Source organism: Balaenoptera acutorostrata, chromosome 5 (genome assembly GCF_949987535.1).
Source record: "Balaenoptera acutorostrata chromosome 5, mBalAcu1.1, whole genome shotgun sequence".
NCBI classification, from domain to species: domain Eukaryota; kingdom Metazoa; phylum Chordata; class Mammalia; order Artiodactyla; family Balaenopteridae; genus Balaenoptera; species Balaenoptera acutorostrata.
This window is the reverse complement of record NC_080068.1, coordinates 28,913,751-28,928,483: the sequence shown is the minus strand read 5'-3', so window position 1 is coordinate 28,928,483 and position 14,733 is coordinate 28,913,751. Positions and strand designations below refer to the sequence as shown.

Here is a 14,733-nt window from a genome sequence, read left to right as displayed (position 1 = left end):
TTTACCTTTAATTTCTTCTTTAAGACCAATCCTCTTCAAATCTCTTTGTTTTGGTATATCTCTGCAACTATCATTCACTTAAAAACTTTCAGAATATATTTCTTTTTAAAGTTCTGCTTTTCTCATAAAACAAACACATTTAAGCAGGCTTAAATTATGGATATAATTTCCATTTTGTAGGCAAGAAATTTTTTTTACCCTTGTGATAACATCAAGAAGATGAACTTAAAATGTGATAGTTGTAGAAGTCCAGGAACACAGGAGACAAAGAACAGTTGATGAATGAAGGGGGAAATATATATGTTCACTATCAACTGTTGAAGTAAATGGATAGCTGCTTTCCTGTCACATTCCTTACAAAAATCTAGGACAAACGTGCATACATGCAAGCTATCATATATTTCAAAATGCACTAAAAAGAACACCTATTTTATTTCTATCCATTATATTTCTTAATTTCTACTACTTTTACAGTATTTCTCTCTTCATTTAAATATGTTATATTTGTAGAAAGAAAACACAAGCACACCTGTCTTTCCCCTAACTGACTCCCCTTCCTCCTAACACACATTTCCTGGATGCTTAGTTAACAGCCACATATGGGAAGGAGGAGGCGTTATTTACTGAAGATAATTTTTATTCTAGATCAGAAAGTCTGGTTTGCTATACATTCAAGCCATTTAATTCATTTTCCGCACTCCAGAAAAAGTAAGCAAGCAGAAAGTTCTCCAGTTGGCTAGAACTGTATGGTCAAACGTGTTGGAGCAAGACTGAGTCATGTGGTTACTATCCGTGGTGCTGAAACCAGTACCTAGTACAGTGAGATTGGAGACTGGCTGTTTGAAAAGATTTTCAGGAAAACTGAATCTAATAGTAGGGGGTAAAGTGGAAGAAAGGACACTCAGCCTTCACAACACAGAAATAAAATTGAACTATCAATATCACTATATATGAAATTACAATTCTTTCTTTTAAATCTCCACAACTTTCTATATTTCCTTAGATATCTATGCAATGTATCTCATTATTTCTAAATGGACATATGGATTTTGTTCTTTCAGATGCCTTTTATTCAGTTATAGGGAAAGAAGTCCCTCCACCCATTATCCATCCAACTTTCAGAACTCTTTTTGTTACATCTGAAAGTCATAATCAGTTTTCCAACAACATTTCATTCCAACTTGAGCCACTATAACAATTTTCATTGACTCATGGGATGTTTCCTTACCTCATCCTCAAAATAAGAAATATTCCAAGACAGTTCCATATTAGAGAGGTAACAGCTCTGGTTAGCAGAATTACCCATGGAGGATGGCCTGATTCCTCTCTCTTGTTGTACCTATAATTAATATGATGCTTTCATCATTAATAATGTAAATATCTAAACCAGAACTTTCCTGAAAAATAAAAACTTTGAAAACTTAACATGTTGCCCTAATATTGTAAGAAGTCTGAAAATTATTAAAATTTATGAGGAGGTTTTTTTAAACTAAGATCAGAAAAAGAAAAGTCAGTGTATCAAATGGGCAAAATTTCTTTGTGCCAAACCACCAGTAGACAGACTTCCGCCAACTCTGGCGTCTGGATGAGTCACAGAAAGGGGGCAAAATTTTGCTCCCTCTAACCACCCAGGATTTCTTCCTCAGCCCCACTCTGCCTCTTGCAGAATGTGAGTTTCCTTAAAGGTCATGGCAATGGAGAGAGAGAGAGGGAGAGAGAAAGAGAGAGAGAGAGGTGCTTTACTTCATAACCCAGTAACCTAGGTGCTTTGTGCTCTGGCTGTAGGGCACTGCTCTCCAGGAGTGGTGACTGAACTGAGAACTCTGGTGGGCCATCCCCTAGGTCTCAGCCAGGGTGTCCTATTCCACCAACCAGGCCTTGACACTTGCCACACCCAGTCTCCCAGTGCTGCTGAAAACTGAACTGGGTTCCTTTCTTTTACCCATGCAATACCTCTGCTCACAAAGATGGTCTTCGCAGAATTTTGCTGATCTGGAGAAAGAACTTCAAGAGAGGTATTTGGAGCCAAATGTTGTGAGCTCATCTGGGCAGAAAAGCAAAGCACCCTGTGAGATGAGCTCTGGCTATGAGAAGGCTATTATAAACCCTGTTCTTTTATATTTTCCTAGAGAAACACCCTCTACTAAATCCAAGCCAGACTTTGGCAACAACCACTGCATTATAAACCGTTAAAATGTGCTTCTGCTTTAAAAAAATCCCCCATCAAAATAATTCCCATGTAAATGACTTAAAACAACATCACATTTTAAAAGCCATTTAATTTCAATAGCATATTTTAATGAAAAAAAAGCAGCATACTTTGCCAATAAAACATTAAAATCATCTCTTCATGAAAGACAATCAAACAACACCAAAAATAACTTAATACATTACCATAGTAAATAAACCATCTATTAACAAAAACAAGAAACCAGGTCATATACAGAACTCAAGACTTCAGAGAGCCTTAAATGGAACAGCAATACAGCAAAATTTGTAAGAATATATCTATATGTGCATCATTTTGAATGAAGTATTTACAGTAGATAAGGTACCAGTCATCATGTACCTAATTTTTGTTGTTGTTTCAAAAGAATTCTACCAAACAATGTGAATTTACAAGCAGTGCACTGTCTTTCTTATAGTTCAAATTTGTTTTCCTACAAACAAACCTCCGAAAGGAAAAACGGAAGGATTCTTGTAAATGTTAAAATGTAGTCAACAGAGCAATTGAAAACTAGAAGACTGAAATACCTTGGTGAAATCTTAGAATCTGGAAGGGCAAACACCAAGTGACAAATGCACCTAAAGCTAGAAAATGATGTATCATAGTCATGCTTCCAACTGCTTGACTTCTTCTCTTCCATTAGAGGTGTGTGTGTGTGTGTGTGTGTGTGTGTGTGTGTGTGTGTGTCTAAGAGTGAGTGAGAGAGTGCCTGTGTAGCAGGGACAATGTGGGAATCCCCATTAAATATGTAACGAAGTAAACAATACTTTGGACAGTGAATCAGGTCTACATGATTAAGACATCCATTACTGAGTGTCGACTCACAAATCAGAACACTACCAGTAAAAACAAAGAAAAAGCAATCTTCATTCAAAGTGAGAATATACAAATGGGCCAAAAGGAACATAGTGTAAGAGGAAAGCTGTAAAAATTCAGTAAACTCATCAAACAAAAAAAATTTTTTAACTTCACTAGCCATACGTTCTCCCGTTTTTGAAGAGTAAATAAGTTTAATTAATTAGAATGTGCACAAATTAAGTTGCTAGAGAGATAAATTAATAATTTACAGAGGGTTGTTCAGCAATAATCTAATAATAGCTTTCAAGATCAGTGAACACAGCAGGCGCAACTCCTTCCTTAAGCATTAACACTTTAGAGAAGGAAGAAGGGGGGGTAAGAACCACAATAAAAATATATATATAATATACAGTGTAAATGCAGAAAATCTGCCATCTTTTTTTTTAATTCAAAATACTTTAGAGATGTCTCTATCACATTAAGCATCAACTCTAGTTTAAAGTTTCAGTCCTGAATCAATTTCTATTTCTGAAAAATAGCTGCAAAGTGTACTTTTAAACTTGAACAAGGGTGATGTCTTTAGGAATAAAAACAAATCTTACTTGATCATTCTGGGGGCCTTTTAAAAGGCTGTCTCGTCTGCCTTCCTGCAAACAGCCAGCTCCAGACTTCCTCTGAAGAGGCCGAGGTGCCTTTTCCGGGTGGGGTGGGGTCGAAAGGGGCAACTTTGCTACAACTTGACAAATCCCTTCTTTTGTTACTCTTTCCCTTGAGAAATCGTTTCACATTCTCACCGGGCTTGGGCTCAGTGGCTTGCTCGTTCGCTCGCTCTCCAATCCTCGCTTTCTCCGGATTCACATTTAATGGAATTGTTTCTCGTCGCGAAAAGTGGGGGGGGGGGGGGGCAGAGGCAGGAGAGAGAGGGAGGGAAAAGAGGAGATGAGGAGGGGCCTGTCCCTGGAGAGGCCGTGGGTCTCCTAAATGCCCGCGGAATATTTCATTCTTTTCTGTTTCTGCCTCTGGTTGCAGAACCAGACGCGCACCACGTTCTTCTTAAGGTCCAGCTTCTCAGCGATGGCGGCGATCTTCTCGGAAGAGGGCCGCGGCTGGATTGCGAAGTAGGCTTCGAGCGAGCGCTTCTCCGGCGCCGCGATGGACGTGCGCTTGCGCTTCTTCTCTGCGCCGTTGAAGAGCTCCGGCTTGGTGAGCTTCTCGCGGTGAGACTTCTCCGCCTCCTCTAGCCACGCTTGCAGGATGGGTTTGAGCGCGATCATATTGTTGTGAGACAACGTGAGAGACTCGAACCTGCAGATGGTGCTCTGGCTGAGCGAGCCCACGCCGGGGATCTTGAGGTTGGCCAGCGCGGAGCCCACATCGGCCTGGGTCACCCCCAGCTTGATGCGTCGCTGCTTGAAGCGCTCGGCGAACGCCTCCAGGTCCCGGGGGTCGGCGTCCACGTCGCTCATGCAGCCCATGTGTGAGGGCAGCCCGTGCGCGTGGGCCATGCTGAGAGCGGCTTGGTGCATGGGGTTCATGGTAGCCATGGGCGGCGCGTGAGCTGGAGTGGACACCACGGCGCCGTCGGGGCCCGCCATGGCACCCAGCGCTAGCCCGGGACTCAGGTGCTCCAGCAACTCGCCCTCAAGCGCCTGATGCGGCTGATGGTGGTGATGGTGGTGGTGGTGGTGGTGGTGGTGCGTGCCCGCCAGCGCGGACGGGTGCGAGATGGGCACCGACGAAGAGGAGGCAGCCGACGTGCACGGGATGGTATTCATGGTGTGGTAGGTGGCGTCCGGCTTGAAGGGGCTGTGGTGGGGCGGGTGATGGTGGTGGCTCTTGCTCTGGGAGACGATGTCCACCGCCGCCAGAGCCTCGGCGCGGGCCAGCAGACTCTCATCCAGCCCGCCGAATATATTGCTCTGCAATTGCAAGTAAAAGGCACACATCACTCTCAGCGGGGAATTGTGCGCACTCTCTCCGGAAGCTCCGGCCCAGAGCTCGACACCGCCGCCGCGCCTACAACATTCCCAGAATGTTAAAAATAAATTTAAAAAATAAAAAAATAATAATAACAATCCTGAAACTAGCAGGTGAGGAGGAGAGAAGGGAAGCCACGGAGAGAAGCCACGAGTGCACGAGGAGGAGGAAAGTGAGCCTGCAAACACAACACAACACAACACGCGCACAGGCAACATTCCAGGTCTTAAAAATTAATATGAAAGGAAAGACCCGCTGAATACATAAGAGAGAGAGGGGGGAAAATGGGTTGGAGGTGCGGGGTGATTTGCTGTGCAGACATGAAAAAAACATCAAGCAGATAAAGGGGGCTGTCAAAATGTGCCTTTAAGCGGTGATTATGCAGAAATACGCACCGGTGGGGTTGGAAGACACGCTCTCCGCATCGCCTCGGAGCCCCCGCCGCTGCCGCCGCTGCTGCCACTGCTACTGGAGCTGCTGCTCCGGCCTCCACCGCCCCCGCCACTGCCGCCACCGCCGCCAGCATTGCTCGAGCTGCTAGGAGAGCTGGCGGAGGGCGCCGCGGGTGCAGAGGACCCGGGCGAGGCGCTGTGCAATGCCGAGTACTTGGGCTCCACGTGCAGGCTGCCGCCGTGCGGCATGCTGAACGCCTGCTTGCTGTTCAGGGACATCATCATCATCTTCCCGGCCTGCCCGCGCGCTTGTATGTGGCGCACGCAACTGGCCCCGGTTGCCGGGACCCTCCGCAGGAGCGCTGGGCGAGAGCCGGAGCGGGGAAGGGCGAGGCAGAGTTGCTCTCACTCGCCGGCGCTCCGAGCTCGGCGCGCCTTGCCCCGGCTCCGCGCTCCACCGCTGGCTACGAGGTCAGTCTGCGCTGATGCTGGGCTCCGCTTGGCGCTGGCTGCAGACCTGGGCACGCGAAACTGCCCCGCGCTTCGCGGCCGCCGAGTTATAGTCCCCTCTCCCCGCGCCTGCCCCCGCACCCCCGCCCGCCCTCCCTCCCTCCCGCGCGCCCCCGCCCTCCCCTGCCTGAAAGCGCAGGCTTCTCCTGCTCGGATTCTGGCGTCGCCCCTTCTCCCTCTCGGCTTCCTCCAGGCTTTGGTCCTTTCTGCTCTCCCGACACCCGCCTCCCGCTCCCCCGCCGCGCCCTCCACCTCCCCTTCCTGCCCCCGCCGGCGCTCTGATGCCGCCTCCCCTTCCCTGCGCCCCGCAGCTCTCACTTACAGCAGTGCCCCTGCTCAAACCCACGCCCCCCCGGCCAGGTCTGCGCTCCAGTCGCGGGGCACTTCCTACCTAAGAACCGGCCTCCTGCCCCTCCTGCTTCTCCCACTCCGTCTCCGTCTCGCGGGGAAAAGAAACTACTAAATAAAGTTGCGGACCAAGGCAGCCTTGGGTGGGATTTTCCCTAGACTACCAGGAACGCCTCTTACCTAGCTGCCTCTCCCGCCTCCTGCTTACCGCTAAGTTCCAGGCCTCCGCCCCCAACTCGGCCCGCCTCTCCCCGCAGCTCGGGTGACCCTGATCCCTGGCTCGCCACCACAGTGGAGAACGCGGACCCTGCCGCCGACCTGGATCCTCTGCTCTGCTCTGCGCTTCCGGCTGGTACGAGCAGCGCTTGGCGCTTCTCTCTGCGCCCCCTCGGCCTGGCGGGTGCCTGGTGCCAAAGGGACCTGGGGTCCGTAGGGCTGCAGGGCTTTCTCTTACTCGGTTTCTCACAGCTCTCAGCGGATTGGACGGCAGAGGAGAGTGCTCCGGTCGCCTGTGCGCATGCGACTCCTCCCCCCCCCCACCCCCGCCAGCCAGCCAGACCCCCGTGTACTCCCCCAACGCCACCACCGACAGACACTCCTCTCCACCCTCTTTTCTCTTCCTCCGGATCTTCCTCCTCCTCCTCCCTGTCTCCAGTGCAGTGTGAGTTGGGTCTTGGGCGGATCCACTGGCAAACCCTGCCACTTCGTTAGCCACAATCAAAGGAGGAAGGGGCAACTGACGGAGAGGCAGGGCCAGAGATCACAGAGCGCATGTGCCGCAGAATATCCCCCCACACACTCACCCTAATAAACACACACACACGCCCTCAGGGGCTGGCACAAGCCCCACTTATCTTCATTTCCACAGCCGCTCGGGGCAGAGAGCCTATTTTTAGCCAACACTTTGCTCGCACTTTTGTCCCATCGTGGACCACTTTTCTTAGAAGTGGACACACACTCTTAGTTCCATTTGTAAAAGAAGCAGACAACCTCGCCTACACACACACGCGCCGCCTTCCTCTCCTCCCCGCTCTGGTCTTCTCTCTACTTTCCTCTGTGCTGGGGCTGCTGTCACCTCCCCAGAGCGCGGGAGGAGCGGGGTACAAGCGAGGGTGGAAGGCCCTAAGACCGGGACGCTGGAGCCCGCCGGTGGCCCGACCCGGACGGGCATGGCTGGGAGCAGGTGCAGGCACACGGTGCCTGGGGAAGGCGAGCAGGTGCGAGAGCAGGCGGCAGGCCTGAGAGGCGCTGGCGCGCGCTGGGACGAAACAGAGTGGGAACGAGCGTGGCGAAGGGGGACCCTCGAGTGGTCAGCGCCTGGAAGCCCCGCGGCGGCGGCAAGTAGGGGGTCTCTCGTTCACCCATGACCCCTGCGGGGCGAGATGGCAGGTCCAAGTCGGGAGCTCAGTCCTCGGGAGTCGCCAGAGTACTAGGCAGGCTGCCGCAAACGGCGCGCGACGGGCTCTGTCCATGGTGCTTAACCCCCTTGCAACCCCAGGGCATGCCTTCCTCCTACCTTATGTGGAGGAAAATAATAAATAGCAGCCGAAGGGAATTCCTACCATCAGTGTTCCTGAGCAGAAGCCCGGAGAAGCCTGGACGCGGGACTGGAGAGGGGGTGTTGACATGAATGAATGTGTCTTGCGCCGGTCGGTTCAAGTAAATGCTTAGGTGTTTAATTTCTACCTCAACAACAGCCAGGGTAATTTCAAGGAAATAAAAAAATGACATTGCACAGCTCTCACTGTCTCAAGATTCGAGAAATGAAATAAATCAAAGTTAAAGGCTTGAGTATCATTTAATTATAGTGCGAATAGCGCTTTGAAAGAAGTAGAACAACATCTCTAAACAAATTATGACTGGGCCAGGAAGGAATTATTAGATTGAAATTTCATTTAGGCTCGGGAGACACCGCACTTCACTGTGTAATCTGCTATGCCTCATCTGATTTGTATGCTTAATTCAGCTTGACGAATTTATTAGTTTTCATAATAGTGAAAAAATTGAGCAGTACTATGGGCTAATGCATTGTGTGTACTATAAATTGTATGTCATCGTGGAAAGGCTAAAGTCTACAGAAATCTTGTATTAACGTCGGTATAGGCAGGAGGATTTTCGTGCAAACCTTGGAGAGGTTCACGCCAAACTCCAGTGTTGCTGGGTCTCACTGGTCCATTAACGTATCGTCATACTAATTAGACTACTTCATCAGTGATATAATTTCAAGCTTCAAATTATGTTCTAATTAACAAGGGTTGTCCAATCTGCTTAATCTTCAAAAGGCTTTGGATGGTCTAATTAGTATAAACTGTTGAGCATCTCTAAAGCCTAAAAAAAAAAATCCATTAAAATATTTTCGGTATGTATTCTATCAATACTGTGTAAGAACCAAAGGGCTAAAAGTGAGAGTGGAGGAGGAAAATAAATGGAAGGCAAAGGTCTGCATCTACCAGTTCCCCCAGATTATAATACTAAGTGAATCACGGGAGAAAATTTGGGTATTGCACCTCCTAAACAGGGTGTTTATGTGTTTAAATAAAGGCATAAGAATATCAAGGAGAAAAAAAAAACCACAAGGGGAAAAAATTCTTCTCTTTCATTAGGTGCCTAATTAGATGTAAAGTGAAAAGCAACCCTGAGGAGTTTCCCAAGCATTATTGTGGCATCAGTCAGCTGAACTTGGATTGCAAAATCAAATATTTGGGGGTGTTTTGAACCTCTCCCTCTCCCCTCCCCCTTCATTGAGCTTAATTACTTGCAATAGTTGTTTTAATGTATGTTGTCACCCGGGAGTATTGAGAAATGCATGTCGTTAATACGAATTAATCTTGATTTTAATAGCAACTGACAAGTGATCTCCAAAATGCTAAACACTTGTCACCACTTCATATGGTAAATAAGGTAGTAAAATAAATTCATGAAATAAAGAGGGCACTGTTGAAATGACTGGACAAACTTCGTTTGATGTGGAATTTAGTGATGAAAACTATTTTAAGCAGGACAACTCCCAAGAGAATATTTTCCTGGTGGCTAAAATCAATATATCATTAAGTTAATTCAATATAACTTTGAAAAATCTTTCAGATACTTCTCAGTGATATCTCTAATTCCAGACAGAAAAAAGGAAGCCCTTTATTCTAATTATCAAGGTGAGATAAATTAATATGTAGTTGTAGAGCAAGTCAAGAGTTTATTTACCCGTATTCACTTCCTCTTAGAAAACATACATGTTTTCAAAAAGAGGTCAGAGTTCGATTTCTCCTTTCCTCACTCAAAGTGAAAAGTGAATAGCAGTGATTGTGTTGTATTAGAGTGAAAATGCAATTCTTCTTTCATCACCACGACTTGCAATCTTGCAATCTCTTCTACCAGAAGTGCCCAGAATACCAACGTCTTTGCGGTGATATCAATAAAACCCATTTCGGTTTTGTCCACAGGCAATGTTGCGAAGTGCTCCAGCAAGCGTGGAAGCTGCTCTCTGAGGAAGTAAAACTCCAGCCCCCCAGGTAGCGGAAACCATCTAAACAACCGAAAGTTGGGAATAAACCCAAGGGGTGACAACAAATGGCCCAACATTGGAAATCTGCTTCATATGACCTCAACATACACTTTTATGTCCCAGCACCTATCTGCACTGGCACCTATGCACACCCTCAGATCTACCTAATAAACCGAAAACAGAGAAGTGATTTTTTTTTTTAAGTAGAGAAATGGAAAATGAATCAACTGTGTGACTACACGAGGGGCGCCTTTTCTTCTCGCCAAGCCTCTTTGTTTGACAATAGCTTCTGTCCCACCCGCTGCCAGATGTGGAGAGACATGACAAGCTTCCCTTCCGACAGGCGAGGAATCGCTTGAGGTTCCACCCAAGCTCCCGGGCAGCGGGGTCCCTGCAGAAGGTGCCCCCCACACCCCGAAATCGGCCCGCAGCCATCCTGAGGGGAGAAATCACTGTCTCCTCTCCTGTATCTGGGACCTAATTTAGTACTAAAATTTTAAGCAGTGCATTCATATTTTACTGGACCTAATGTGTTTTATTAAATTTTAATCCATTAAGGGCAGTGAGATTTCTCCGTATATCAAACAGAACTGAGTTGGATTACAAGGAAGATTTCTTAAAAGAGAGATCTGACCCTACTCATGCACCATGTCCATCTCGGGTAAACAGGGTTTGAGGGAGGAAAGAGGGAAAGGATGGATTCTCCCCCATCCCATCTCCTCAAGGTCAATCGGCTCTGGATTTTGAATAGAGTCAGATCCTCTGAGCTCTCTGCACTCTGTAGCTTGGGGCAGAAGGATATGGGATGATTAAACTCCTCCATGGCCTCGGCGGTACCAAGAAAGAAAAAAAGGAGGGAATTATCCCTGAAACTGAGACCTCTGGGAGCGCCCAGAGAGCCTGGTACAGAGCGAAGGGCCGGGAGGGAGAGCTCTCCTGGGTTTCGTACGTCCTGGGGCTAAGTTCGGGGAGTATGGGTGCGTTTTGCTCAAACACCTTTCCTCTTCCGAGCACGTCCACCTCTGCTCTTGTGTTTGTCTCTAACTTTCTCTCTCTACTGGCTCCCCCGTGAGTCCCAAGTCCACCTCGCTAAGAGATTCCAAGGAGCCCCTCTTTCGCCCAAAGCTGCCAGGCAATCCCTGTGGCCGAGGGCACAGCCTCGCCTCAGTGCTTTCCTGGCTAACTCTCTCTCTCTCACCGCCTCTCACTGCAAGCACTCAGCAAGTGTCTCCGGAAACCTCTGCATCCGGCAGTTCCCAGGCCCTCCTAGATCAAAATTCGGGCTCGCCAACTCCTGCCCTCCCATCAAGGCCTGGCAGAGCGAAGGGAGGGGCGGGGGTAAAAACAAATGGCCATTGGCGATCGGGAGGACGCACTTTGAGGGTAGGGCCAGGCCCCTGTAGTCGCCGAATGAGCCGAGTGGGGCTCTCTCTAGATAATTGTGGACTGAGGACAGTGGCCGGGCAGGGGACAAGAGGATGAGAAGAAGCAAGGTAGAAAGGAAAGTAACGGCTCCCTCTTTCCCCGGTGGAGGGAAAGGCGCAGAGCTGAATTTCAAAAAAAGCAGACTGGGAAGAAGGGACGCGGGACGCAGCCAGCCCCAGGCCCGCTGGATGCCTGCGAGGCTCCTAGACGCTTTCATGATTCCGCAGGGTAGGTTGGCTGAGGCCGAGGGTGGCGAGGAACCCGCGCGCGGGGACTGCTGACTCACCCACTGGAGTCGACCAACCTTTGGAGCAAACACAACAGGCGCCGAGAAATTAACATCGGCCGGAGGGAAAGCGTGAGTCCTCCGTTTCCAACTCCGCGCTCCCCAGAGCGCGGGGACGCACGTACTCAGGCACGGACACACACACAGGCACGCTCACACCCGCGCATGCAGACACACAAGTGCTAACACTCACGCACACTCACTCAGATTCACACCTGTTTCTCCCCTCCCCACCTTCCGTGGAAGGGGCTGGGGGGGAAGAGACAGAGCTCCGCGTTCTGTCCGCATGCAAAAGCCCCTGTGTTTACTTTCCCCGACGAAACTGTTCTTTTTCGTCGTCGTGAATTTCCTTGGTCCGTGTGTTTCTCTTCCCAAAGTTAAGTCCAGTCACGAAATCAAACTTAAAGCATTGGAACAATCAATGAAGACTTTTGCGATCCATGGAGCCTTGCGCTTCCTGGAACTAAAATAAATGCAAGAAATCGAAACTTAATTACTTGAAAGAAATCCAGAAATCCCACTGCATAATTTATCCAGTCATTTTTCGTAGCGTTGGTGTTCGGTGCAGTGTATGTTAACTCTACACTTTGGGCCAAGATCTGGCTTCCTTCGTTGATTCCTTGGAGGTGGCTGCAGCCGGCCTCAGCCAGGAATTTTGCCCCGCACTAGGCTTCCCCTTCTTCCCACTCCTCAGAGCTGATCTAGTAACTTTTTTCAGAAGTCACCAACTGTAACGGTACAAGAATGCCTGGGGCTGAGTGTTGCATGTAGTTTAAAAATAAAAAATCTCACCCATTCTCTCTTCTTTTTGCTGACTGGGGCTGTACTTGAATTTGTGTGAGTTGCTTAATACTAGATCTGAAATCAGTACCCTTAGTAAATACAAGGCAGGAACATTTCTCTGAAGGAACAGTGCCCCATCAAAAAGTGCCATTCTGCTGGTGATGGAAAAATTGATTAAAAGGTGGACTTTTTTTTCTTTCTCTCCAGGGAAATTCTCTCTCTCTCTCTCTCTCTACCTCTCTCTCTCTCTCTCTCTCTCTCTCTCTTTCATCTTTATCTTCCTAAGGCACACTGCTTGAATATTTGTTCTGACTAAACTACTCTTCAAAGTATTTTTAGCTGGACCACAAACCCAGGACAGTAGTTTCTTGCTCTGATATCTGTTCCTTTCAGAGTCACTCATTTTCTCCTCTCCTTTGGTTTCTAATTACCTGAGAATCTCCATATCTATAAAGTGCCAAAAGATCTTCATGTGGGAGCACTAAATAAAATAGATACTCCTGCATTCAGCTTAAAGATACTGGCTAATATCAAATGACTTTTGTACATGTTGTGACTCTGACGTTAAGTACTATTGGGAATTTAGAAATTTCGTGATTACTAAAGCTATGGCTAGTGGATTTGCAGAATAGAATGGTCCCTGAATCTATTAGCATGGTGAGGTTGATTCCAGAAAGACAAGCTTTCTCATAGACACCTTATAGAAATCTGAAGTAATGTTATGAAAGAATGAAAAAATACACTGGGGAACAGCTTGGAAACTGAAGTACATTTTGATTTAACTTACATTAACAGAAATGTAATGTAAAAGTGAAAGGATCTAACAAAACCATTAATAATTAAAAAATAATTACAGATAGTCTATCCTTACTATTCATAACCACTCAACACTTTAGACAAAGAAAACGGAATACTCTTAATGGGAATGAGATGTGAACAGACTGCTAATGAGAAGTTAACGAAGGACTGTGCATTTGTCAAAGGAGAGGAGTTTCCTTGTTTCCCACCCCCCCACACACTGTCCCCACATATTTTAATTCTCTCAGAGTTAGCTTGGATCTTCCTCTTCATATACACTGAGTGTCAGAGTTTATGCAACAGAAATCTCTTGAGCAATTACAATACAGACCTTATCGAATTGTGGAGATCAGGGGCACCAGATGGCTTGTCTATTAACTATCCTCACTGACAAATATTTATAGGTGTCTAAGAGATCCATGCTTCTGTAATAGATTTTGGGTGGACAATCCCATCCCACAAGGATTTCACAAAATAATGACCCTCTAAAGACAGCAGTTTGTTCCCTGTTCTTGCTTGTGATCACTTTTTTAAAAAGATGAGTCATCCTTTAAGGATTCATTGTCATCCTTTTTCTTGTACTTCTCACCAGAGATGTTACGTTCCAGTATTTTTTTTAAATGTGTGTGTATTTTTCTTTTACCTAAATTATATTTATTTTCTTTCCAGTATGTGTTTTTCAATGTTCCAAGGCTTTAGAGCAGTTTTCTACACTTAATCATGCAGTAAACTTTTAATCATGCACTAGAACTTTAAAAAGATGTTGGGAAGGAAGATACAGTGACTCCATTCTGATTTTCACTGCATATTCTTCTTTATTTTGTTTGAGAGACACATGGGACTGCCCTAGAGTGCTCCGTTGATGTTTGGAGACACTGGGAGGAAATCAAAGCAGCCTGGCGGAAAGCAAACTTCACTGCCTCTTTTCAGAGATAAAGGGAATTCTTACAAAAGGAGAGATTTGCAGACATGCAACTGGAATTCAATGAAGTCATGGCTGAGGCATCTGCTGGGAAGCTACCAGGAAGTGGAGACCTACAGCCCATGTCAAATCTTTTAAATCTAAAGAATTTGAAGCTTCCTTCCTTCCCCATCCCCAGATAAATTAGAAACAAAACAGCATGCCTTTTATAGGAAACAGAAAAACCTAAGGAGAAATGCCAATAGATTGCCTACAAAGATTATAAATACTTCTTAGCTGTATAAATATGACCTGAGTGCGTAAAGCATGATAGAGTCCGTGTAGGTATCCACTCTGTTTTTGTTTAAATGCAGCAGAAGGACACCATGACAACAATGACAACAAACTCACATTTAAACATTTTATCCTTTCTTAAAATTTTACATATTGCCTATGATTTGCCTGTAAATCTCATATATATAGAAGTGAGCAAATCAATCATAGAATTATAATATTTGTACCTAAGGATGTGTTGTTGTCTCTGTTTTCCTTTCTCTCCTTTATACTCATAAATAGATCATCAAGGTAGAGTTCAGCTAACATGTGCTCTGGAAGATGTTATAACTTGACTAGTGCCTTGGCTAGTTTTTCCTGACATGCACTTAAGACATGAAATTGCTCTAGCATTATGACAAGCAAGCTGTATTTGAAAGCATTAAGATCTCTCCTCTTCAAAACACAAAATCTATATATTTTGTGATGTCATGTGCTTATTACACCCCTTCTTTG

The 14,733-nt window shown here is 46.5% G+C and overlaps 1 protein-coding gene across 1 annotated transcript; it reads right to left on the bottom strand.

Annotated features, from left to right (window-relative positions):
- Nucleotides 1–4,002: 4,002 nt before the first annotated feature.
- Nucleotides 4,003–5,682, bottom strand: POU4F2 (POU class 4 homeobox 2). The gene is made up of 2 exons (XM_007189383.2): nt 5,398–5,682; nt 4,003–4,944 (listed from the first exon to the last, which is right to left on the bottom strand). The coding sequence occupies exons 1-2, from the start codon at nt 5,680–5,682 to the stop codon at nt 4,003–4,005; spliced, it is 1,227 nt and encodes a 408-aa protein (XP_007189445.2).
- Between the last annotated feature and the right edge of the window lie 9,051 nt (nt 5,683–14,733).